At 33.5% G+C, this 27,123-nt stretch overlaps 1 protein-coding gene and 1 long non-coding RNA gene across 5 annotated transcripts; one reads left to right on the top strand and one right to left on the bottom strand.

The window, feature by feature from the left end:
- Positions 1 to 904: 904 nt before the first annotated feature.
- On the bottom strand, positions 905 to 10,039 carry LOC143178097 (uncharacterized). 4 transcript variants are annotated; one of them, XM_076376554.1, is made up of 5 exons: positions 9,640 to 10,039; positions 8,800 to 9,218; positions 4,581 to 4,908; positions 3,914 to 4,516; positions 905 to 3,202 (listed from the first exon to the last, which is right to left on the bottom strand). In XM_076376554.1, the coding sequence occupies exons 2-5, from the start codon at positions 9,186 to 9,188 to the stop codon at positions 1,673 to 1,675; spliced, it is 2,850 nt and encodes a 949-aa protein (XP_076232669.1). In that variant the 5' UTR covers positions 9,189 to 9,218; positions 9,640 to 10,039; the 3' UTR covers positions 905 to 1,672. The 4 variants fall into 4 exon arrangements, with proteins under 4 accessions (XP_076232669.1, XP_076232668.1, XP_076232671.1 ...); XM_076376553.1 differs by having other exon boundaries at positions 9,649 to 10,039; XM_076376556.1 differs by lacking the exons at positions 8,800 to 9,218; positions 9,640 to 10,039 and adding an exon at positions 8,045 to 8,785.
- Positions 10,040 to 11,178: 1,139 nt separating this feature from the next.
- LOC143177931 (uncharacterized) lies at positions 11,179 to 13,578 on the top strand. Its single transcript, XR_013001683.1, has 2 exons — positions 11,179 to 11,575; positions 11,834 to 13,578. It is a non-coding gene; the product is annotated as an uncharacterized LOC143177931 (long non-coding RNA).
- Positions 13,579 to 27,123: the final 13,545 nt, after the last annotated feature.

The raw sequence follows: 27,123 nt of genomic DNA, 5'->3' as shown, positions 1-27,123 counted from the left end.
TTCAAGAGTAAGCCACTTTCTTGTCATCTAAAGAAGAAAATTTTTATATCTTATCTTACTTTAGGGATTCATATCTTGTATGAATTGAAAAGACCACTGTTAATTACATAAAGTGCTGCCCTTTTGGTACACTTTACTGTTTTTTGTGAATACTATTGTAGGAAAGATATTGGTCAGTAAGGTCAACGCCTTTTGCATTAATGGATACATACCGGCTTCTTTATTTCTTCTCCAGTATCCCTAGATTTCTTTCCTGTACTGCAATATGAACTGTCATGGATGGTTGATATCATTTTCACTTCTCTTTTATCCTTCCAAATTAAAAGTAAAACGTCACTATTTCTTTGAAAGGCTATTTCATCTTTCAGACATCGTGGTAAGCCTCTGTTTGCTTTAATTGTTTCATACACTCTAGTTCTACATTCCAGTAATCTATTTGCAATGGAGATACTATTACAGTAATTATCTTGATAAACGTGGTGTCACAACCCAAAGTCTACTCACATTCAAAATCTTCCAAGTTTGATTGAAAACCGCCATCCGTATCCAGGAAGAGAGCGGGTGTAGATTGGAGAACGTTAGCGGGGGACAAAGCTCGAAGGGGACCGGACCTTAAATCCCCTAGACCAGGGTTAATTTTTCAATTTATGATTCTTAAATATGACTATGTATCTTAAAGTAATGCTTATTTCGCAAATCTTATTCGCAAACACTAAACTAACTATTCGCTAATGTACTTGGCTTTATTTGATTTTGATACTTTGTTCGGATTATCACAATTTCTGTGAATGTACTTGCTATATATTTTTACACTAACAGTGTTTTTGTTGGATTGTACATATCTATTTAAATGTCTTAATTAGAATAATACAGATAAATAAAACTAATTACAAGTTACTTTAATTTGAAATACGAGGTTTATTTATACATCTGTTAATTACAACAATTTAAGCATAAATAATGGAAGCCTATTCGTTATAGCTGCTTTGAATAATTTCCTTATTTCTTAAATAATTGTACGTTACAGCTGCATAATTGTCGATATAAGAATGGAAGACGTTTCATTTTAAGTCTTTTAAAATTCCATTTTAAATCTTCTTTGGTGGACATTTTCGAATAAGTCGAAATCTTTTTAATAAAATTGCATTATTTCTAAATAAATAAATAATTGCGTTGTTTAACAAATTATGGCATACATAATAAATAGTTTACAAAAATATTAATGAAAGATTTACAATTATATTTTTTATACGTTCTGAGCTCATCCTAAATTCCACTTAACGTTTTTAATGCTGGAACTACTACGATTAACATACACGTGTATCTAATTTTAATGATATGCCAAAGTTACATTTTTCTGAGAAGGTACGTTATTTATAGAAATAGCATTTATTTATATATTTTTAATAGTTCTATTCAGCATTAACTGAGACCAAAATGTTTGTACAGAATATATATAATATGTATAAATAATAAATACTAGTAGTTCTAGTGTTAAAAATTCTACTTAACAGCATTATACAATGTTAAATATAAATATTATTATTATATAAAAATTAACAATACATCATTATAAACATTGTATTAATTATTATAATTATTTCAAACGAATGCGCAAAACGCATTTAATGAACACATTTTATTGTACTATAGTTAAATATCGGTCATGTGATTAATAAATCCATGTTATCAGAAGTAATGTATATATGAAAAACAAGAAATTTTGATCGATATAACTAGCTGATGAACACTCTGATGGACAGTCGAACGAGCCATCAGTTTTATTTTCTAGTTGAAGATTTCTCATTAGTTTCTTGCCCTCGCAAGGATTTTCAATTTTTACATATCTGATCTGGCGAGCCTCCAAAAACTGTTCTAAATCAACTCTACATCTCCACTTCAAAGGATTTCCAGAAAATTCAACAACATATAAGTTAGGCATATTATTTAAGTCGCTAGTGAAAATGCACTTAAGATCGTTCCCTTCTAAATTCAGGTACATCAGTTGATCTAAATGCTTAAAAGCATTAGGGCTAATATATTTAATTGAATTACCACGAAGATCTAATCTTTCGAGATTCTTTAAAACAAACCAAGATGATCCTATCATCTCCAGTGGATTGTCCTGAATCGTTAAATTTTGAAGCTTATGAAGACCGTTAAGGGCACCTTGTTCAATGGTGGTTAAACCAGAATTTGTGATTATGAGTTCATACAAATTTTTAAATTTAGAAAAGGATTCTGCTGACAATCGTGGTAAATGCCCTTGGAGAAATTCAATCGCGGTAACCTCAGCAGGTATTGATTGTAGAAGCAGCAAATTTCCACCGGTACATCGATATCGAATTTCTGTATTATCCTCATAGCGATTACAAATTCCTTCGATAGTTTCGTTCCAGACCGGGCTGCTAGTAGGTGACGTTACAGGCACTGGAGTGGTTATCGAGGCAATCTGTGTAGCGTAGCAATACTCTTTCGACAACAATGAATGTCTGTCATAATAAATTTCACGAGTATTCAAAAATTCTGCCAATTTTGCAGCACACAGGCAGCTCCAAGGGTTATCAACTACTTTTAACGACGTCAAATATCGTAAACGCTGAGCCATGTACTCGACACCGATGCAGTTAATGGAATTTTCAGATAGATCGAGCTGTTTGAGATACGGTAGTTCGTCGAACACGTTATTCGCAATCCCGATGATATTATTCTTGGATATATCTAGATATCTTAGACTAGATATGCCTTGAATCATTTCAGCGTCGATAAATTCGAGTTGATTGTTACGCAGTGACAGATGCTGGAGATTATAGAGACCCGAAAAAGCGTAGGGTTCAATCTTCTCGATACCGCAATCGTGGAATTCGAGTTTTGATAAATAACCATTGAAGCGTGTGAAAGTGTTCTTAGGTATTTTTTTTATGTTGGATAAACTAATGTGAACTGTATGCGTAACAGAAGGTATTATGTTCAGTTCCTCTATGGAGGTAATGGCTCGACAAATGTAAGTCGAGGGAGTGATGGCTTTTTCTGGATAGCATGAACCATTGTAAATAGGTGGCTGGAGTGCTACGATAGGAACTTCCGTTACACGAGTCGAAGAAGATGGTCTAGCTATCGTAATGTTTGATTCTCTGATGCTATCTTCGAAAGAAGTCCAATGCACCCTGCCAGTCATAACTGGAGCAGTTTCAGTAGTTATCTGTGGTTACAAAAATTAATAGTCAAATGAAATGTGAAATTCATAGTATATACCTACTAACGTAATCAATTTTTTAGAAAAAGTAATAGTAGGATGTGTTTTGAATTAATCCAAATTATTGTGTAACTTCTGAATTTTACACTATACATATATGTATATAAGAAATTAATAAATATAATTTAATAAAAAACATCTAACAAGTAAATAATATCATAATTAAAAAATATAAATCAAACTATAGAATTGGACCATTATTTAAAACATTTAATCATTTAAAATTTAAATTAAGGAAAATATCTTTTTAAATCGAGTTAAATATTTGAATAATATTTCAAGTAGTCTGATAAATCGAGCAAGCTTTAATCTCAATGAATAATTTGTAAATTATAGTACTCAGAAATTTTAGTTAATAATAACAATCATTACTTCATGAGCATAGAATATTAAACCTTTAATAAGTTAATTAAATAATCTGAAATGTTATGAATTGTTTGTTATGTTCTAACAAAGTAATGCCACTATTTCAAATATTTAAATGATTAAATGTGCGAGTTACATTTTTAATTTAAAAAGCTTAATTGCAAGTAACAATTAAAATGTTTAAATACTCGATTTGATTGAAATAGTTCGAATAGATTTTAATTCAGCTCTTTTGTTTCAAATGACTTTGGCATCGTTTACCAAATTGTAGGTACTAAAATGAATTCGCACCTGTTGCTGTTGCTGATTGGTATCACTGTTTGCTATTTCAATTTCATTTTCGTAACATCGACCTGCGTTTATTTCGAATCCAATATTCTTGTGTGTCAAAAAACTTTGAAGTCTCGATCGACATATACACAACCATGGATTGCCAATAGCGTCCAATCTTTCTAGCATCCTCAGTGTAGCTAATTCTTCAGTGGCTAAGCAACGCAATCGATTATTTCGAATATCGAGATATCTTAAACTGTCTCCAACGTATGACAATGCCGTCCTCTCTATTTGTTCAATATCGTTGTTTCGTAGTATCAGTTGTTGAAGATTAACAAGATCTCGGAACCAGTTAGCACCTACTATCAAAAATCCATTTCCAATCAAGGAAAGACGTTGTAATCGATGTAACCCCGCGAATGCATTCTCCTCAATTCGTTCAATCCGACAATTATTTAAGCTCAGACTTTGTAAGCTATTTCCAAAACGAAAGAATGCGTATCTAGGGATTGTCTCTATTGTCAAACCGTAAATTTCGATCCAAGTAGTCTTATCCGGAAGTCTGTCCAAGGATGTAAAGACATTTGTTTCAAATTCATTTCTATGAGTCATTGCGCGTTCCTGAAATCACAATCACTGTTATCATAATCAAGATAATATTGGAAGAAAAATCAATCTGTCTTACCCTGTTAAAATCATTGAAATGTTGGGTAGTAAAAGGTGGTGATAACGTTGAAAATTCGATTTGCATCATACATTGGTGTTTTTTGCAGAAATAGATGTCTCTAGAACATTCTCTTTCTTGAACGATAGACCGATCTTGAAGGTATTTGTCTATTCTTTCTCGACAATTACAGAGCCAGGGGTTTCCATCGATGCGTACGGTTCTAAGCATTCGCATGTACGACATCTCCTCAGTCGATAGGCAGTCCAAATCATTATCGCGTAGATTTAGCATTTCAAGCATAGGTAGTGCTCGGAATAAATCAGGCTCAATGTGCTCTAAACCGCATCTGAAAATGTAAGTGATTTTTCATAATACGCTTGACATGTCGATATAGGATGCCACAGTGTCATGATTAATAATAATCATTCGTAACAGTAACAACTTCATTGTATTATTAAAATGGAGAATAGATAAAATTTAAGATTATTAGGAGGGATTCACCTAGGGTCGAACGACACCTAATACCGGATATTAGTTGTATCTTTAAAAAATGAAATGAGACAAAGTGATCAAACTGCAAACGTAAAGAGATTTTTCTCTATCACTTTTATAGTTTGACTGTTTCGTCCCATTGTATTTTTTAAAGATACATATAACTAATGTCTGACTTTAAGTGTCGCGCAGCGTTAGGGGAACTCCTCCTATGTATTGTTGTGGGAGAAACTAGAACACCGATCACTTCAGGAGAGTTGTCCGAAAAACATGTCTGTATTGTAGAATGTATTAAAATTTTTCTTTCAATAGAAAATGTAATGTACTAATGTACTCTTTTCATCATGACAGTGAAAAGTTCATGACATCATGAAAAGTGAACTTTGACCGGTATTTCCCCACCTGTGGAGTACAAAATACAAACTTTTTAAATGTATTATTGCAAGTATAAAAATAAGCTTTTTAAATGTAATACTGAATTGAAATTAAAAAGCCAGTTACAACTTCCTATTTTTCTGCATCAGATTCTCGAACTCACTTTATCGGTATCTAGAAAAGAACTGTTATACATTCGAATTTATAATCTAAATAGAATCTAAAACACTTCTTCTGATCGGCTACACGAAGAAAAGTTTTCTGTGCGTATGAGTGATCCCCGGCATCGGCAGGCAAAACGCATCGCTCTCCGCCAGAGTACGATGTGCGCGACGTGCGACTCACTTTTCTTGATATAATATACGATGCGTGCAGTGCACACTCTTTCTCGGTGAGCTGCACTGTGTTTTTCTGCGTAAGCATTATCCTCCGTCGTGCTGCTTACCAGGAAAAAGCGTGTGCCGTACGCATCGTACTGTACACATATATATTTTTCACTTTAAACACACCAAGAAAGGTGGTTCATGTACGCTATCGTTCTGTTGTGGAAAGCGATGCATTTGGGCTTGTCAAGAAGCATTCTCTTATACGTTACAAACTTTTTTCCATGTGTGCTGTTGAAGAAGTCCCGATTACATACTTGACCAATATTTTTCGATTTTCTGTGACCAGTGTTACCCGACAAACACACTACACAAATAATCTTAAAAATATGATATAACAGTTTCGTTGAAATAATAAAATTTTTGTTGAATCTAAAAGATGAAACTATCCATCTTTTAGACATATTATAAAACTGGAAGCGAAATACTAAATTAAAATAAGAATTACAGTTTCTTATTATTAACAGTAAATTTCAGTATACTACGTGATCATGATCATCAACACGTTTAAATTTACGATAAAGAAAATTCACAACTACTTCTTTATAGACAATATGTAAAGTGGGTTTGAATTTCAACATTTTTTATAAGAATATAGTATGAATATAATCATTTACATGATTAATATTATAAAATTCAAAACCCGGCATTAAAAAAACTGGTGGAAGTCACCAGAAATGAGTCCACGTGGTGACATCGAGCAGTGGTTGCTTGAACAGTAGTATAGCACTGTCGCAAGGGAGGGGAGAGATCACTTACCATCGAACAGCTGATAGATTAGCTATTCGTTATTCATAATTTTCGTCATATTTTGATATGTAGAATCACGTCTTAAAGTTATGTCGTGCTGTTCAAAAACACCCTGTAGATTTAAAGATCCACAAAATCCATAAAAGACATAAGAATTATTAAAATTGAATTAGTAGTTCCTATGCTATTACGGTGTGGGCACCATCCTTTATATCGCTTAATAAATACCGTATAAAAGATTTCCCAAGCGATTCATACATTGCGGAATAATTCCTAAAAGAATTGTAACAATAATAATATAAGTGATCTAACAAGGAGCTATCTGAAGTGATAATTTTTATTTTTGATGAAACTTGGTAGGTTTGTAGACTAGCCGAAAATATTTGATATGTATTTTTATACTGGCTCATATTCACGTTAAATGGGTGGAAACCATGATCAAATTTGAGGATGAAAACCATACTTAACTTAATATCTAGGAAACCATAGGATGTAGAAAAAAAACTTTAAATTATTCGATTATGTATTTTTGAACATCGAATTTATCTGTATAAGCAATTTCTGTTAATACCTATTCGTTTAAAAAATATGCTGAAAAATGACATATTTTTTATTATTTTTGAGATAAAATGTTACTGAAGTTTTTCACAAATGTGTATGTGGACACTATAGATCAAAACACAAAATACGGATATTTTGGAATTTTGAATCTTTACATTATAAGACAAAAAATTGCGTTCATAGTTTATTCACGTTTCGTACAAAACTATTCTGAAAGGAATAATTTCAAGATGATTTTTTAAATAAATAGATATTTTTAATAATTGTTTACACAGATGGATTCGACGTTAAATAATACACAATCGACTAATTTAAAGTTTTTTCCTACATTCAATGTTTTCTGAGATATTAAGCGAAATATAGTCTCCATTCCTAACTTTAGATGATGTTATTACCTCCTTAACGTGAATATGAGCTGACATAAAAAGTACGTTTTGTATATTTTCAATTATACTACGCGTCCGTCGAGTTTTATAAAAATCGGAAATTACTACATTGGAGAGTCCTCTTGTAAATTGCAGTATAGAAATTTGAATCTATTACTTTTTTGATATTACTTCCATTAACGGTAAGATCGTACAGTTACCTAGTACAACCTAGCTGTCGTCATTTTTAAAAAGCAATTTTAAATAATAATATATAATAACAGATTAGATAATACATAGTAACTGTGACCATAAGTAGATTTCACTTTTTGTTCACTTTGATAGTGACCTAAATTATATATATAGGTACTTTTTCATTGACATATTTTTAATAAAATTCACTTTGTTTCATTACACAGGAGGTTCGACTTCAGCTGTTAGAAATTTTAAAAGTTAATTCTACATATTGAAATAAGACGAAAATGGAGAAGAGTGAAATTGCGTTTGAGGATGTATCTTTGAGATATAAGTTGCTGAAAAAATTCCTGAAATGTACCTGACATTGACTATACTTATTGTACTGTCTCATGCTGCCAACATCGCTGCGTCTGACCTAGTTAATGCATCCTGGAAGTAGAATGAGTCTCCAAGACGCATTTTAGGTGTATCTTCAATAATTAATAACTCAGAAATGAAGCTTCAAATATAATTTTGTCATTCATGGTTTTCGTTCTATTTTAGATTGTAGAATCACTCTTGAAGATTTCTGACACCTGTTGTTGAACATCCAGTATAGCTAATACTTTCTTTTCATTATATTTATATGCTCTTACAATGTTAAGAACTAGAAATCCTGTTACAAAAAGACAATTTCAAGATATACGTAACCTTTTTCTAGTGAAATTTAATAGGTACTCTTTTTTTCATAAGTCGGTTTTTAATATTCGTCATCAATTTTAAAAATAGTTTATGTATCAAGAAACACATTTTTAGTTTCATCATGATAAATAAAATACTGCATATTCGAGACTATTATCATCCTTATATAATCGCTGATTTTCAATTGATATAATAAGGGTGATACTCTCTTGCGAAAAAGGAAATACTTCCGCATTTCCAATGCAAATATCATCCCACGAGTGCTTTTCTTATAAGTCCTTTAGATCACAAACAACGTGACATCATGTTTTTGATTTCAATAGACGTAATAACCAGGTTGCAAACACTCCTTAACTTTATTCAATTGTTTCATTTCGTTGTTTTTGATAGTGTCCAATCGATAACAGAAATTGAAGCCTTTAGGGAATTTACCTGTCCAAAACTAGTTTCCTGAGGTTGGTCAGAGAGCGAAACCATGCAGCTCTGGCCACATAAATCTTGGTTCCATGGAATATCAACCATTCTAAACGATTTAAACCGGCAAACGCGTCTGAACTGATAAAGTTTACGTGACAATTGTAGAAGGAGAGCTTTCTGAGATTCTTGAATCGCAAGAACGCGTTGTCAGGTATTTGGTGGAATCGTGACACCGTGAATTCTATCCACTCTGCTTCGTTGGATATCTCTTCGAGGTCGGACAGGTCGCCGTGAGTGCAGGCGTAAGCGATCGACCGTTCATTATCTGCAATCGGCGCTATGCTGCATTTGCAGTTAACTCGGCCAATTAGGGCGAATAACGCCCAGAGCAAAGTCAGATGCATCGTCTTCCAATTCTAGATTCACCACATTACCTGTAGGCATATATTAAGGGAAATCATAACTTGAATCTTCAGAAGAAATATCTGTATTCAGAATTCTCTATTCAGGATTTTGAATTTTTAAATTCTTTAAATAGATCTCTAAATTATTTCAGATTTCAATCCTCCAGGTTTATTTTTTTTTTAAATTATGTGGTAAGATTGTATAAACTATTTTAAGAAATTAAAATTTTTTAAATCTCATAAACTTGTACGTATAAAATTCTATTGTAACGAATATACATATGTAGATTATCTAAATATATATAAGTGTTACTTCATTTACAATTCTGTATAATTTTTAGAGTTTCCGCAACAACTTCATTTTTAACTTAATCTCATTCATCATTCGGTTAGCCTCAAAAACAGTATCACGAGTTACACTTCTTTGTATATATTGAGATCACGTTTTTACCTAGCTTACCAGATACGTCACTTGCTAATCACACACAATGAGTACGTTTAAACGCAGCAGCCGTAATTCTCCCACTTGCGACGATTTTTTTCTTCTAGCTGACACTTACATATCACTGTTACTTTTCTTTCAACTATCAACACTAACTTCTAAACTTTTCATTAACTATTTGATTTTCTATTATGTCATTATTATGAAAGAAATTATCTTGAGATAAAATATCCGTACAATCAAGCAGCAACTGAACTTATACAGGACAATTTGCAAGTAGAATATGAACAGTCTAAAAATAAAGCAATCGGTGCCCACGATTCAAAAAGAAAAACCGAGACAGATCAGTCTTTAGGTGGAAAGATAGGAAACGTTGATTAGCAAGCTCCCTTGTTCGAGTCTTGCATCGATGAATCGAAACGAAACAACGCAACTGAGCCCGCGATTCGCGCGCTTCCTCGTTATATAAACTTCTAAGGCCAAGGTCGACCTACTAGTATACTAGGTACGCACATCGATTCCTCAACCTATCTTTAGCATATGCCGCTCTATTTTGGCAGCGTGATACATTTGCCGGCCTTTACCTAGTCTCTGCCCACTACTTGGGTTTTACTGATGCATTTCAGTAAATAAATCTCACGTTTGAATTACCACCAAGGTCTAGGACAATTTTGTGGTTGATAGGAATATTTGCTCATTTTACGTGAAGTTCATAGAATTTTAGAAAATTCTGGAATTAAGGGAAGACATCTATAAACCTTGACTTTTTAAGGCTCTAATGGAATTCTGTTTTTCAGAGTCATCACGCTGCACTTCCATTTTTCGATGACAAGATGAAATACTTATGTTATAAATTTAGAAAGATTTTCTTTATAATTTCGTCGGAATTATTCGCGACATGGAGCGAAAGAATATGAATTAATGACATTTTCTTACTTTTATCCTATTGCCAATGTATATTGTACCTGATGGTAACTTCCTAATAAAAGGAATACTTTGACCGGTCAGTTTTATCATAACTATATGCTAATGAGTTGTTATTTGTTATGTACCTCATCTAGTTTGATGTTGACTGTCATATATTAAGTGATATACTTCAATCGACCAAGTCACCGTAAAACTTTGAATTTAATGTTCACCTTAACTATACTGAGAACTGACCAATTTGTTGAAAAAGTACACTTTGTATTGAAGCCTCAAATTTCTAATGCATAAGATATTAGCAATGATAAAGTACTGACAAAAGTGTAGACATATATTTAAGTATAGGTAAAGTATATTTTATATTACCTACTGTATATACTTACCTCTCGATTTGAGTTCACTTTAATTTGGACTTATTTCGGTAAAAAATGATTTTAACTTGCTCATAAAGACTCTTTTTCAAACTTTTTATTAAATTTAAGTCTTTAAAAAGCATTCGTAAGCTTCAATTACATTTACTAGATTAGTTAGAATTCTTCAACTTAAATTTCGTTTAAATTCTCAGTCATATTTGAATTATATTTTTATTCATTCTATCTTTTAATATAATAACTATTGAAAATTTTACTTGTATTGTATATGTACATATATCACAGTAAAACAGTAATGTTATATTATTACAACACTAAACAGCATAAACGATCGTTGTTTAAAATGTCAATAGTACAGTTCACGTACTGTATATGTTATGTAGGCATTAACGTTGAATGATAATTATTTAGTCTTAGTTGCTATATTCTCTTTCAACATATCCATTTTATCCATTCAAGTTGAAGACCATGCATCGTCATTGGCTACGCAGTTTCGCGCGGGCTGTCGTTTGTGGCGCATGGCAGTTCCGCATTCGTTCGCTTCTTCATCCACTTCGCGCATTCTATGTATCCACCAATCAATAATTGTTAAAAAATAGTTAATAGTTCAGACACACCGTTGGCATTTTTAAACTTGTTTGAAGTATTTTGTAAGTACTATTTAATTTTCCTCGTTAACATCGCTTCTGTATTTATTCTGATCATTTTAAAATAATTTAAAGCAAACTGCTCACATAATTGCGAATTCTTCTTTGAATTCAGTGATTTTCCATTGCAACAGCTAAGTCACCGTTCTATACATTCCTATTCACTTTAATGACTAATTTCATCAAATATTTCTGTAGTACTATGTTGATACGTTTTCTATAAATTCAACACATTAACTTTTGTTTATTATTTTATTTTAGGAAAAAGTAAATTTTTTTGTTAGTGCGTGACTTTCCGACGAAAATCAAATAAAAACGACAACCAGAAAAATGGATCGTCATAATAGTAATGCAAAGCTTACGCCGTCTGATCTATGACTAGATCTAGGTAGAATGTCTGGAGTTATAATCATGTCAGGTGGGAAGAGTCGAACAAGTATTTGAAGCGCGACACAGCTCTTTTGCGTATATGTGAATACTAGATACTTATATGTCGCATTATTCGATTTCTGTCAGGGATTCATATGTTACCTAATGCACACACATGTTACTATGTAAATGAAATTAGCGACGATTAGGTCAGAAGGTTACACACTTCACATTGAACAAGGTTATTCCGTGAACGAGGTGAATAATGAGATCGGATATTTCATCTACATGTATGTATGTTCATTTAAATTTAAACGGTAAAATGAATACATTTTATCGAGGATGCTGTGTGTGATTCTCTACCGATCTGCTAAAATGGGACGTTCAATGGAAGACCTACAAGATGGCAAGTTTTGTCGACATATACATATACATGTACATTACAGTTGTAAGATATAAGTGTCAATACAATGAGGATAGTGAAATTATATGCAATACTATGGACTTCTATGAATGAATATAGCAAAACTGTATCTAGACACCAGTTTTTAAAGTGTAATAGCATATCTACAGCGAATTTACTTCTAATTATGACTTTTTACTCGTCTTCTGAAATATAATTTCAATACGTAATAAAAAGTAAAATACAGTTGATGATAATTTACGAGAAAATTTGGAAATACGTTCTAGTATACTGAGAATTTGATTTAAGGAATGTCATTTAGGTATTCATTGATTCTCAAAAAAGCATTAACTCTTACGTTAACTTTTCTTTTCTACGATAAAGTTAGAGCAGCTTTCAGGGAAAGCTTTTTAAACCAATCGACTAGTTAATTACCATCTGAGACGATGCTCGTTAAGATAGATGCGATAGCATCGAAACGTTACTTGTTGCACCAGCGGTGCAATGTACACGATGATAGTGAGTGATGTCGAGCGAAAGGGAGGACCGTGAAGAAGGAGGGAGAGTCGCGGTAAGAAAGGTCACTCACGGAATAACGTGGAATGGAATGGCACGAACGTAGTCAGTCATATTGAACTGCCGAATCGTGTAGATCGACCATCAGAGCTTCGGAATTTCATTGTTTTCGCGACCGTTTGTTCTCAGTGTAACATACAGGCTCAATTGACGATTAGCTACAAACACCAGAATCAAAATTGGATGCCTATGTGCAGGTGTGATCATTAATCTCCTTACGAATTTTGAGTGTGACATCGAGAGTCAATACATTAATCAAAAAGGCAAATTTTTCCACAATTGGCCAATGAATAGATTAATTTCCTATCAAATGGAAACTAGAATCGCTCTAGAAACTTCATTTATGGAAAGAGATCAATGGTATTACCGTTGCAAAGCAACAGGTGCAAAGTATTAAGTACTTCTACATTGCACTTCGCGAGCGTTCAGGCAAAGTAAAGCGATGTGATAACGGTTACCACGCGGTTCATTGAATCGCGAAATACGGCATTCGTAATGGTGAACTGGCACTGTTGTCATTGCTAGTGTTCCTAGCATTGGTAGGTCAGCAGTGTCGTCGTAACTATTACTCCTGTTGACAAAGTGTAGGCCGTAGGACAAGGCCTATCGTCGCCACACCCTGTACTAAAAATAAAAAGCATCTAATCGGTAATGGAATCTTTATCTGCAGTCTGTTGGTGATAGATCTAACTAGTAGCTTCCTCGCCCTTTGCATCTGTAGATTGCAGTCAATTTTGAGCACTTACAGTATTCCTAATCCCTTTTCCCATTTCATTATTAATTCATTCAACAAGTAATGCATTATTAAATTATGGTAGGAATTAGGAAATTGAGAATTCTATTATAACAGTTTCCTAAAAACGTTACATACATCATTATTTGAAATGGATTAGGGAGAGTTTGCTTATTATAGGACAGCGCCTAATATCAAATAGTAGTAGCTCTAACTTTAAAATCGGAAACGGCTTCAAAGCAGCTATATGTACTGCGAAAATTGGGATAAGGATTATAAGGATAAAACAAATGATGTACAGGTATTGGCACGTTCTAGACGCGTATGCATACAAAAAGAAATGAATTCATTGTTGTGTTCGACCGCAATACAACTACTTTGATAAGTACTTTTTCAATTGCTTTTGAGTTTTTTATATACAATGGATTGGTTTTCACAGACGGAAATTTATTAGATGGGTTAACTGCCCTGTAATTTCGGACAGTATATCTTTTTCTATTACCGGACAGTAAAAATGCTTCTTCCGTTGCTTTTGGTGCTTAGTAGAATCTGGATAATGCAGTGAATAGTCAGAAAATGAGATCGTGGTATGAAAACGATTTTAAAAATGCAGTTAAAGAAATTATAGCAAACAAAATTAGTTTACGAAAAGTATACATGAAAAATACTATACCAAAAAGTATTTTGTTTGACAAGATGGGCTCACGATCATGTGCCGTAGTTTCGGAATGTTCAGATGATTCTATATGTGATCATTGCAAATTATTTTGAACTTCTCAAGTTATACCACTAATTTTTGTTGTGTCCGGTAACAGGGAATATTCCAACTATTCTTAAAATTTTACATCAAAGTTAAGTTAAGTTAATATTATGATATTATAGCTTATTTTTTTTTATTAAATTTTTATAATGTTAACTTGAAATTAATGCAAAACAAAAAGAGTCAGACATCATCTTTTCTCATCTATGTTAAGAAAACTTTAAGTGTATGGTAATAGCCAAACTCTTCCTATCTAATTTATTTCCTTATGTATTGTTCTTTTTCATTATCAAAAAATGTTATTAGTATTCTATTAAAAATATGCTACTAAAGATACTGGGAACCCTTCAAATGAATAGGTACTGTGTATGGCTGATGAGTTGACAACTGGCGACTTAATTCAGAGCTCTTTCGACCAATTAGTTGACGTGACCGACCTGACCAAATAACGAAACTTCATGTGGATCGATTCTATGGTTGTATCTCACAGAGTAGGCTGACTTATTTCGTTACGATCAATTAGATCCGCATTTCTTCCGTTTGTTGATTTACCAACCATATACAGTACATATTATTACTAAACACAACATTCAACTCAAACTGAATCATTTTATGTTTAAAAGTTGCTAATAAATAAATAAGCAATCCATTTTGTAATAATTTATTTTTCATTTCTTAAACCATATTTACATAATTTGCTATAAAAAAAATATGCTGTGGGCCATCAAATATCCAAATATAATCTTTCGTTACGAAATGGTGAAATAGATAACTTCTCGTGCCAAAGTCGCAACATACTACTCCTAAAAAGAAATGAGATGTATTCTTTTTCGTAGATAGTCGAGATAAGCTACTTCTCGTCGGAACAAATGAAACATACTACTTTTCTTAACGCATGTCGCTGTAGTGTGCCACAAATATTATCCATGAGAGTTAAGACTCGAAAAAGAGAATTATCTCAAATGTGGTGTGAAAATCCGATTATTAGTGTAACTGACTTTTTCACGTATAGAATTTTTCTTGTATCAGCATTAGATCGCATATAGTACGTACAGAAGAAACTTTAGTATATACGGCTGAAGCATTTCATGTTCAGTGAACGGACAACCACGAGTGCAGGATAGCATTTACATACGTACTATGTGCAGAACGTAGTTACGTACTGGGTATACATCTTTATTATTGGCCAAGAACTCGTACGCGCGACGGAGTTCGATGAACCCTTTCAGCTACGTATATACAAATACGAGACGCGTATTCTTCTGATAGAAGTACTACGGTGTGTAAGTCGCAGTTGAAAATCCGTGGCTGGGTCTTACCAATTCTCTTGGAAACCGGTGTTCGTGCGACAACATACAGCTACCTTCTTCATCAATTACTTACAACGAAGAAAATAAAAAGTTCTCCACTTGCTTACTTTTATTTTCCACCTGATTGAAGATTATATTTTTTATTACAAATAGTAAAAATAAAAGATTGTGCATAATTACATTAATTCATAATAAACAATTATTGCTTCCTTAGAAAAGCTCTGATATTACCTAATCGTCTAAGTTATATCATTTGGAATTTTCATTTCATGAAAATGGTTTTTCAACCATTTTTCGACGTTAAACAACAGATTCGTAGGTATTACCTTCCTAACTTAACACCTACGATTAGCTTCTTATCGAACCGTCTTCTATTTCGTTAATCTTTGCGCACTTTCAAGGTAGTGCGAGATTTGTTCTTTTGTACATAATTCCTCAGGAATAATGTAGCTATATAAATATTACTAAAAAAAGGCCTTAAAATGCAAGAGATCCACACTCAACATATAAATATGTGAGTGGAAGTTAATGTGAAGATTGTGGTTATACAGGATGCTCCAGTTTTTTATCACGTAACTTTGTCAGCATGTCCTATAAGCAAAGTTAAGAAAAAATGTTATATAAATATAGAATTTTAAGTGATTTATTAAAAAGTTATAATAAAAATACGAAATAACAATTGACTGCTTTCTTAATGAATTCGCATAGGAACAGATTGTCGGTTCACATTATAATTCTATTTCAAAATGTCGTCCGTTATTATGAATACAGGACTGACATCTAAAAAGAACAATTTATCGAATTTTGAATTTCTTCTTAATTTTTTGTAATTGTAGCAAATACGTCACGAATCCGTTGTATTAAATCTTGACGTGTACTAACTTTTAATACGCTTATTAACGATAAATTTTATTTTTTTTGGATTTCACTTCTGTATTCGTAAAGCACTTAAAAGTCTATATTTATATAATATTTATTTCTTAATTTTGCTGATAAAATATGCTAGCAAAGTTACGGGGGAAAAACTAAGATACCTGTATTTAAAAATTTCAAAGAATATTCTAGCGCTTTTTGTTATTCACTACTATATAATGTATTAAACTATTTTTCTTCTCTCATTCCTCGCTTCTATTTTATTAATGTAAGATTGTCGTCAAGAAACTCTAAAAGTCCCTTCATAGGATCGGCTTACGTGACCTAGTGTTGATGTAAGCCAGGATTTTTTCCTCATTAACCCTAGACACTTAAAGGTTTTCCCTCGAGCCTTTTCATCGAATTTCTCCGAGGAGACGTATTTGAATAGCCGAACCATACAAGCGACTGTGCACTATATTTAATAAAATTATTTTGCTAATCACTGAGTTATTAATTCTCTGAAGTCCCAAAGTTCATTACAGGTATACTCAGATTCAAAATGATGTAACAATTATTGTATGCGCTAAGAGAAAATTTAGTACTCCTTGAATATTTAAATTAGAAAATAAGGGAAGATGTAGATATGTAATTACGTCATGTCCTTGTTGTGATATTTGTAGATGATTCGTTGATTTGCGTATTCTGAACATGCAGTGCACCTTGTGGGTCGACCGCGTGTTTCACTATAGTGTTCTTCATTTCTATAATTATTTAGTGCATATGTTGTTTTTGTGACATGAACAGACCGAATTCATGCTCATAAAAAAATTTCTTCTCAAGGATATTAGATTTGTATTCTCACAGTTGAATTTGTTTTATTAATCCAATATTACTTGCATATATGTATTCACAAATATGACAAAAATTTGACAATCATGGCTATGTTTAAACTCCGTCAAAGCGAGAACCTTTTCTGTGATATTAATTGCCCCATTCCCAGTACCATTGTCAGGGAAATCACGCTATAAGGACCGTCATAATAGATTAGCATTTTCATTTTCAAAAAAAATTAAAACATTACGCACGACTTATACATATGTATATTAATGGATCAAAAGAACAATTCAAAGAAGAAGCAAACGTGTGAGGGGTTTCACTGGAGATTGTTGACGTACAATATATTATAAAACATTTTATAAAAATCTGTTTCTTTCAGGTTCGAAGCGGAACGCCCGTGCGCTCAAGAAGGCGGACAACGTTTAAATGGACAACAATCACCTCTATATCTATTACGAACAGAATCACGAAAGCCCGGTAAGCATTATGAACTATGATTATTTCTCTTTACACTATAAAATAGAGCAATAGTCTTTCAATTTGCGGTATGTGATTAAAAAGAAAGTCTGGTGGTTGAGATAAGAGAAATAAAAATTCGCTTTTGTTTTTTACGCATCGTCAACAAAACGCCAACGCCGCCGTCAAATTCGTGCTTCTAACTGGTGTGCTAAAATTGTTTGAATGCTCTCGAGCATGGTCTCTTGCAAGTCTGCCTGGGCTTGCTCTTAAGTACTTGACTTCCATAAGCGAGTACAGGTTCGAACACCACGAGTAAGGAAAATGTTGTGGTGCATCTACATTGTTCGTCTGCTTACGAGCAGAGCTGTTTGCAAGCCTGCCTGGCTCAGCTCTGAAGCGCGTATCTTCCTCTCATGCAAACTGGCGAGGAAGGAAAGGAAGGAACACCAATTGCGTGACGAATCATGGGACTGTCTTAACATCGCCTTCCTCATTTCGTATTCCAGGTCTGTTCGTAAGTTTCAAAAGTGCCTATTTATGATTTTAACTCTGAGTTAAACTCACGAACGGGACTTGCGAGCAGGAGAGTATTGTCTCAACAGCGGGTAGTCTGAATCACCGAAAGTTAGTTTTTTAAACGGAAACATATTTTTTGCACTCCTTTTATCCTTCTACTTCTCCGTCGACATCTGAGCTGCCAATACTAGGAGTGTGACTCTTTTCCCGAGGCAGCGACAATCTTCAATTAATTACGGAACACAAATTAATTATACTAAGTGTAAAAAGTTTGCATGTATGAACGCTTTAACTACTTAATGTAAAGGTATATTGTTTTGCAGCCATATCTAATACTGGAAAAAATTTAATTGATTGAAACTGAATTGCCGAGCCATCTCCTAAAAGCAATAGATACTACAGGATAAGTCGGAACGGAATCCTCGAAACATAGTATCGTTTGTCGCGTCGCCAAATAAATAAACGATCTTCTCAAACTATGAATACAGAAAATATCTGTGAACGACCCACTAAGTGTCGAGTAACAAAGGCGGGGTTCCGAGAGGTAGACGATCTTTAGGGGACTTTCATACTTGCAGAACAGCACGAATGGGCTTCGAATGTCCATTAAGATATATGTTTCAATAAGTAAACAACCTAAAACTACACCTCCCGCTACTTGAATTGCACTTCAACAGCTGAATGTTCTATTTTGTGATACTTTTTTTGTTCTATAGATATCGTTTTTTATTAGATACAAAATAATTTAAGTTCAAAATTAAATAAAATTATCATCGATGTTCAAGTATTGGGACATGGTCGGTTACTGGAACATTTACCTTAAAACCAACAGCACGAATAGCTTTCGAATATCTGTTCGTGCTATTCGTGGTGTTTGAGTCTTTACTATATAGATATACGTTGAAGATTGCATCTGAACAAAATGTGGATCCATATGATTACAATAGATAGGATCTCCTGATTTCACACGCACTTTTAGACGTAACGTATTATTCGCTGAAATGGTCATAACTACTATGTATATGCCCCATATATGAAAAATTACTCCTATGTCCAGGGTTGTTCCTGACGGGGGTTTAAAAGGTATCTCTGTACTGGGGCGGCCAAACCCAGGGGTGGCCGCAAACCTCTTATTATATGTAAAATTTTTATTAACAAAAATAGTAATGATACATTTCTTTTGCATGATAACTGTAGAAAAATACGCATGTATAGATATAAAAGTAAACACTAGATATCAAATTCTTAATTAAATAATATTAAATTAATAAGGGTGGCGATATAGTTTTTGTACTTGAGCGATCAACAATCCAGGAATGGCCTTGACTATGTCACTATGTATGTGTCTCGAGTGCAACCTTACCAGCTCTATACAGTATTTGCTTATGGAAATCAAGTGCTCAAGAGCGAGCCCAGACAAACTTGCGAGTGGTCTTACTCGAGAGTTAACAAATAATCAGGACGCACCATACAGTCCTTAGAGCGTTTGTCCAAATCGGATGTCAGAACGATAAATATTTTATCGATTTCCACATAAAATTAAGGCGGACATAATGTGATACAAAATATCTTTTCTTGTAGTTTGAAAAATTAGGGAAATTTCAAGATCAAGTCAGTCTTTTTAAATGGAATGCTGTATTTTTATATGCATAGCATTATAGTACATGTTAATGCGAATTAATGTATCTCACCGCTAAAAGTGGTTGTTCCCAATACTGACTTTCTCATTTTCTGTATTGTCGTTTAAGGTACAATAAAAATACAGTTAATTACGGTTTATACATTTTTAAGTACCTGCGCTGGTTGGTACGCGTGCAAGAACCGAAGTGGCATCTCTTCGCACCAATATCAATTTATATGTCTGTTTCTTTAATTTTTCGTGAATTCATTGCCGCTGCGAAAAATTCGCGTTGATCTATGGAAGTCTTCCTTCCTTCATTTCCTGAACTTCCTCAAAGTGTATTTTGTCGAAAATATTAGATGTTCTATGTATAATCATCGCTCCATGAACTAGAATTTTATGTGCGATTATCGACATATAACATCAGTTATACTTTATATAAATTAATATACATAGCATACATACATACATACGTACATATCTACTTATGTATGTATGCTACAATTATATAGAGTCAGATCAAAATACTTGTGATGTAAACAATATTTGCTAGTATCTTTTAAACAGTATTGATAGACTAGTATCATATTAGTATTGTAATGGGTAAAGGATAAGATGTCATGCTAAAATAATGACGGCAAGTATAATTGCTTTGCAAGAATGGCTGGTAGGTTTAAAACAGCACTTAATATTTATAATTAAATATCAACAGATCTCAATGAAACAATAAGTGATAAAATTACCCGACAAAGGTTAAACCATTAGCAATTATAAAGACAAGTAGCCAGAAAGAAACTGTTTACATTAGAAAAAACTTGTAATTTTTTAACTATTAGACTAGTAAATTAATAATAAACTAACATTTATACTTATCTTCTTAACAGTGGTCCAGAATAAGCTTTATCGATGAATTTATTGATTCAGATCTCACGGAAAAGCGTACTTGCGTGAGACTTGAGTCGAATAAGAGAAAAATATTAAAAGAAGTGAATAAAAGCAACAGTAAAAGGTGGTAAATGGTCAATACTCGTAAGGTTTAAAATATTTTTAAATAATCATAATAAACATAAATTATGGATTCACGTAATGAAATAACTCAGTCTCCAGATTTCAATCCAATCGAGAAGTTATGGATTGATGTTGATAAATATATGCAAGACAATGAAAGTTGAAAAATATTGAAAAATTGTATAAGCTATATAAAAATAATATGTGATAACTACCATATCAAAAGTCTATAGCACTGGATTAGTGGAAGTTTGTTATAAAAATAGACCGAAAAATTGTCCTTGATCTAGTATTCAAAGTTAACGTTTTTTTATTGGAACGCGTTTTACTCGTTGAGAAGATTAAAAGTATTAAAGCAGTTATAAGTCACAAATCAACTGTTCTCTCAAAAAAAATGATATTATAGTTTCAATAATTCTTAAACTTGTAACGTGTACATAGTGTGAGTAACGTGGAACAGTGTGGACAGTGTATATATAATTACATTTCATTTTTACTGATATTTTCATAAAAAGTATAATTATCGCACTTATGTATGTTTGCAAAATTCTTATATTAAAAATTTCTCAAAGCAAGCAATTACTTATTTATTGAATTGTATTAATAAAGTAAGTTGTATAATCTAGTTTTTAAAAGTAATTTTAAAATTCAAAATAGTTTTGCGTTTGAAATATTGATAAAAAAAAATTTTTCACTGAATCGTTAACGTTGTTGTGTAACAACGTGTAAAGGTAACTTCAGGAGGCGCGAAGTTTAAACTGAATCATGAATGTAATAGAGAAAGGAGTAAAGGGTGAAGTTAATATAGATTTATAAATTTGAATTTAGTTTGGAAGATTTTTAAATAGAATATTTCAGGTAGTGAATTAATAAAATAATATCTGCTTAGCAACACTTTATTAAACATACAAATTTTATCTTTTCCCCCTCTCTCTAAGAAAATAGATTCATTGCCGAGATGTAATGTACTCGTAAGATAAAGATTGATAAACGATGACGTCAGTGATAACCAATAGGACTTTATTAATTATTAGGTAATATTCTCATTGGTTTTTAGTAACTAAGTTCTTCGGAGAAATCAACAAGATGTATTTGAATTGATTTTGAAAAAGCCATTTTTCTTGACACCCTTGGATTCAGTTACTCAGTCTAATCAGACGTGTGTTCACACTACAATAAAAGTAATCATTTAATTCTAAGTTACAAATTGTCTGAATTATTTCTGCGAGCAGAGTGCTTTAGCGCTACACGGGCATGAACGTTCCCATTCCCTAAAATCCCTAAATTGTATACAACAACGTCAAGAGTGACATGAAAATGGTAAAGGAACTCTAGAGCTCCGTTTGCCTGGGACAGAAAAATACATTGGATGTAAGGTCTACTCCTATGCTTCATCAATGATTCTATGTAGGTTGTAAACGGTAAAAACATGAATTACCAACTGAGTCCTAACAAAGCCAATACGACGTTAAAATAAACCATATATTACTATTGACTAAGTGTAATAGACATAAACTTATGGGGTTTCGTGTTCACAGTGAAACTGCAGTACCGACTTAGAAACTCGAAGGTGTTTTTAGCGTCCTCTGCTTGTGAATAACGGTCAGTTGAAGAACTAATCATCGAGGTAGTGTTAGTTGAGAAAGAGACTATAGAGTTCGTAAATCGTGTGAGTGTAGAGAAAAGCCAAGTCCGCAAAAGTGCGGAGATCGAAGAAATAAGCAATCGTTAGGTTTTGGTAGAAAAATTGAGTTTTGTGACGTTTCGCGTTACGGCTCGACTCAACCTTATTTTTCGTAAAGTATATGATTCAGACGGTATGATACGAATGATTAGAAATGATTCGAATTGGGTCGTGACTGCTATCATTTTTATCGGGTGTATATAAGCGGCTCGTTCGTTCACGTTTATCATTAATTATGTAGAAAATGGTCTACTTCTCCAAATTTTATGAAATTGGAATATGTTACCTTACATTTATAAGTAAGATTTTTTGCATATGTTTCGGAAAACAGAGCTGAATGACGGTAACATGTATAGGAAAACTCGGTTTTCTCGCTCATAGGAACCCTTGAACAGGTCAAGAAACTACGTCCGAAATTAGTATCCATGCTTACCCGAGCTGGTAACGTGCTTTTTACAGTAATGTTGCGGACAAGAGCTGTTTCATCTACATGGACGAGAGCCGCGGTTTATCCCCACTACCTCGTTTGATACGTGCCGCCGAGAAACCAATTCTTGGAACCATCGCGTTCGAGCTCGACGCCCGAGAACAAGGACGTCATAAAAAACAACGATAGCATTAGGAATTTAAATAGGAAAAATTGAAGTTTCTTATTCGCAAATGGACTTTCACGCAAGTAACACCAGTCGATTCCTTGTGCTCTCCCGATTAAAATGATGTCAAACACGACATGATTCCGATTATTTTTAACAAAGATACATAAAACTTGGTTTGTAGAAAGAAAGGTCATGCTCATCACGTTATGTAAACAGACCCGAGGGCGGCTCTCGTCCGTGAGTGGTAGTCGATTCTAAGCCGCGCTCGTCGAATTGACTACTAGTCACGGACGAGAGCCGCGCTCGGGTCTAGTCGTGGCCTGATGGAGTTAAAAATGTGTTCACAGGTAAAGAGCACCTCTTATTATTCACAAAAAAAACTTTATTGGTGGGAACAGTTTAATTTTGCACATTTCTCTCGCGCACACGCCGTATCTATTTCTTTAATACTCGTTCCCTGCTCTTACTCTGTCCGTGGCATTAATTTCGCGTATTGGGAAGAAAGAGAGGGGGGATCCCCGATCCAAATCTGATTTTCTTCGCATACATCTAATACATACATAATTTGGTAATTAGAAAAATCAATAATTCAGTACTTTTTTTACGATTATGAAGTTTTTCAAAGTGATTTTGGTATACTTTCGGATGAGTCCCGATGTTCGGGCTTGTCTCATTAAATCTGTTAAAAGTTTACAATCACAGATAATTAATTTAGATATGACCGTCGAGAGTCGCAGCGTTTCTTATGAGTCTGCATGCTTGCGTTCACTGTATCTCCGAATGTCTTAATCTAAATAATTTTCCTTCTTCGAAGGAACTGCTTAGATTATAGACACACACATACGTATAAGATGTTAGATAAACCTTCGGCTCACTTAGTCTTCTAGTTCCTGATTGTATTCAGTTGAAACAGTACTGTGGGAATATCGTGTTCGGGATAAATTAAAGTACGGACTTAAAAATCAAAATAGATTTATTTAAGTCGCGTTAAACGTGGGACTTGCAAGGCGTGTTGCTCAAGTTAACACTCAAGTCGAACTCCTCGACAACACCATTTTCTTTTTTCTTCACCCTGTACGACTAGGTCAAATTCCTAAAAATGACGTACTGGTGGGAGTAATGGTACCCCTTAACGACAACGCGGAGTCTCCTGACCTGGCGGAAAAACAGACGCCTCGCAGGCTCTCGGAAATGTCGTTTGAAGGTCGATTGCCAAAGGTCATAAAATATCTGTTTGGCAAATGTGACCATTGCCTGCGACGATGAACAAATTTCTCCGCTACGCTGTCCACAGGTACCTCCACAGTACCATCAGAAACTGAACAGCGAATATTTGAAAAACTTCTTATTCTTATACGTTATACTTTAGCGTTTTTTCGTTTATTCAGTTTAAATTTTGTTTCTTATAGTTTATTTGAAGTTTATATTTAAATTGTGATTCATTAAGTTCTTATTTAAGTGCAGTTTAATTAAGTTTAAGGCCAGTTTCTTTAGTTTTATATAGTCACGTATATGTTTAAGCGCTGACATTTTTTTACTTTTCTGTTTATTTCATCAATACCTACTTAGTAAGTACAATATTTATTACATAAATTTAGTCCATGGATTTTATTATTTAGATGTTAATTATTTTACAAGAATATATCTGTGGGGAGAAGAATATGTTTACACCCTGCTTGTGTTTAATTTTACAAACTAACAGTATCACTTTATTGTACAGTTTAACATGTTACAATAGTCCCGGTTCAAACAAACTAAAAACTTCATTGTGACGCGCGAGAACATCTTCGTACATCGTAAAAACATAAAACTAACTACTGCGCGCCACATGCGAAGCCACAAGAGAGTGCATTGACTCTATGAATCTATAATGTATAGATATTTAAAAATGTCAGCGAGTTCATCACAAGGTGATACGGGTTCACATATGAAAATAATGACTTGGAAACAATTATTTAATATAATGCAGAAATGCATATATATTTAGATATATTTAGAAGAACATCTGCTAAGTCTGCAAAATTATACAGGGGAAAAACATCGTGTATTTACACATAAAATTTCACATGCGAAATCAGAGTTCAGACGTAGGTGGTTATCTATCCTTTATTTTAAAATATTTTATTTTATTTTAAAATATCTTTAAAATAAAGAAAGAAAAGTACTTTGAGAAAATAATAAAGATTCCTGTAAAAGATTTTCATCATCAATGACTAGAAAAACCATATTTTGAACTATATTAACGAAGTAAACGGAAAAAAAACAAAATATCTTCGGCAGAACATCAGCACAGAGGAATTAACATACACAACCCAACCGACATTAAGGGCTTTCAGCCAGATGGCTGCTTCTGTAGTACTGAAAGAGATTACAAATTCTCCTAATTCTGCCAAAAGATATATATGGGAAAAGTTTTTCTGATCCAACACAAGGAAATCGAAGACAACTGACAACTGTATAAGTACATTTCTTATTTATTGAAGCAGAACTAAGTCATTACGAAGCAATAAGAAGGTATGTCAAACAATTTTTCTCATGCTATAGTATTCTGCAAAAAGTTAAAAATGACTGTTATCTAATGCGGGAACCATATACAGAAACATTTGCGGAGGTGCAGTTGCAAGATTTACTGGTTCATACGACTAGCCGCTTTTGTTATATTTGGAAGAAATCTTAAATAATTTAACCGAAAGTGAGACCAGCAGATTACAATTAGTGAGTACATGGAGATGCAATGGATCCTAATAATCAGATTATAAGCAGAAGTTTTCAAAAACCAAGGATTCAGACTCTATTGTCTTCCAAACTTAATTTGTGCCATTGCAATTAATATGTTCTACAAAAGAGAAAATAATTTGGCAAAACTTGACACCTTCGCCACCAAGATATTGTCGGCTTATTCGCATACAATTTATAAAAGAAATCATGAATGTCATTAATGCAGATGTTACGTACGGAGAATATTTTCCGTTACTCTCCCAAATATTCGAGTCTTTACCTGTTAAAAGAAACGCCGTAGCACTTTCGTTTTTCGATATTTTAATAATAGTGCGACTCCGAGCAACTGGGTAGCAACCACAACACTGTACTAACCGTGAGAAATTTCCTTGGAAATTCTAACAAATCACCACTCATTTTTCGGCCTATATAAATCCCGAGTTTTTAGTCCTAACGGGTTCGGAACAGTACCGTCATGTTGACAGTCAAGTTTGTCAGAGTTGGTTGCTATTCAGTTAAATCGGGTTAAAGTCCCTTTCCCTTTTAAATATATAGATTTAAAGTAATATTGGAGACAATATCGAGTGAACACAAAATTTATATATAGAAATTTGTTGTGTGTGCCATGTATACAGCAAAGTTGTATATTCACAACTACAATGATGCAGCATGCTATATTGCCAATTGGACAACTGTCCGAGGAAGCGGTTAAGGTTTGAAACAAAAGTTTTTGTTTATATAGGCATTACACAAGAAAGGTATCTAGGAAGGCATGTAATCAAGATATGATCAACAGACTTCTACTTTCATCTGACCCATTTTTAACAAATATGAGGATACCACCAAGAAAAAAAAAGGATGCCATTTCTTAAAGAAACGACAAAATTTACTTCTTTCTCCTGAAGTTACAATGTCTGAAACTGAAGAAGAGAATAAAGACAAAAATATAGATGAAGACGCGAAGATGAAGATATAGAGGAGGGTGAGGATAAAGTCTTGAACGAGGACTTGGACGAGGACTTGGACGAGGACTTGGACGAGGACTTGGACTTGAACTTGGGTGGAGACGAAGACGAAGACAAGCGTAAAGATGATGACGATGAGGA

Source organism: Calliopsis andreniformis, chromosome 4 (assembly GCF_051401765.1).
Source record: "Calliopsis andreniformis isolate RMS-2024a chromosome 4, iyCalAndr_principal, whole genome shotgun sequence".
Classification (NCBI taxonomy): domain Eukaryota; kingdom Metazoa; phylum Arthropoda; class Insecta; order Hymenoptera; family Andrenidae; genus Calliopsis; species Calliopsis andreniformis.
Note: the sequence above shows the minus strand (reverse complement) of the source record. Positions and strands in the feature narration are given on the sequence as shown.

What these genes read in the sequence shown, in the direction of transcription:
- LOC143178097 (XM_076376554.1), bottom strand. Translation starts at nt 9,188, where the DNA reads ATGCATCTGACTTTGCTCTGGGCGTTATTCGCCCTAATTGGCCGAGTT. An exon ending in AGGAAACTAGTTTTGGACAG is followed by an intron (nt 4,909 to 8,799) that starts GTAAATTCCCTA and finishes TTACATTTTCAG; the next exon opens with ATGCGGTTTAGAGCACATTG. An exon ending in CCAATCAGCAACAGCAACAG is followed by an intron (nt 3,203 to 3,913) that starts GTGCGAATTCAT and finishes TTGTAACCACAG; the next exon opens with ATAACTACTGAAACTGCTCC.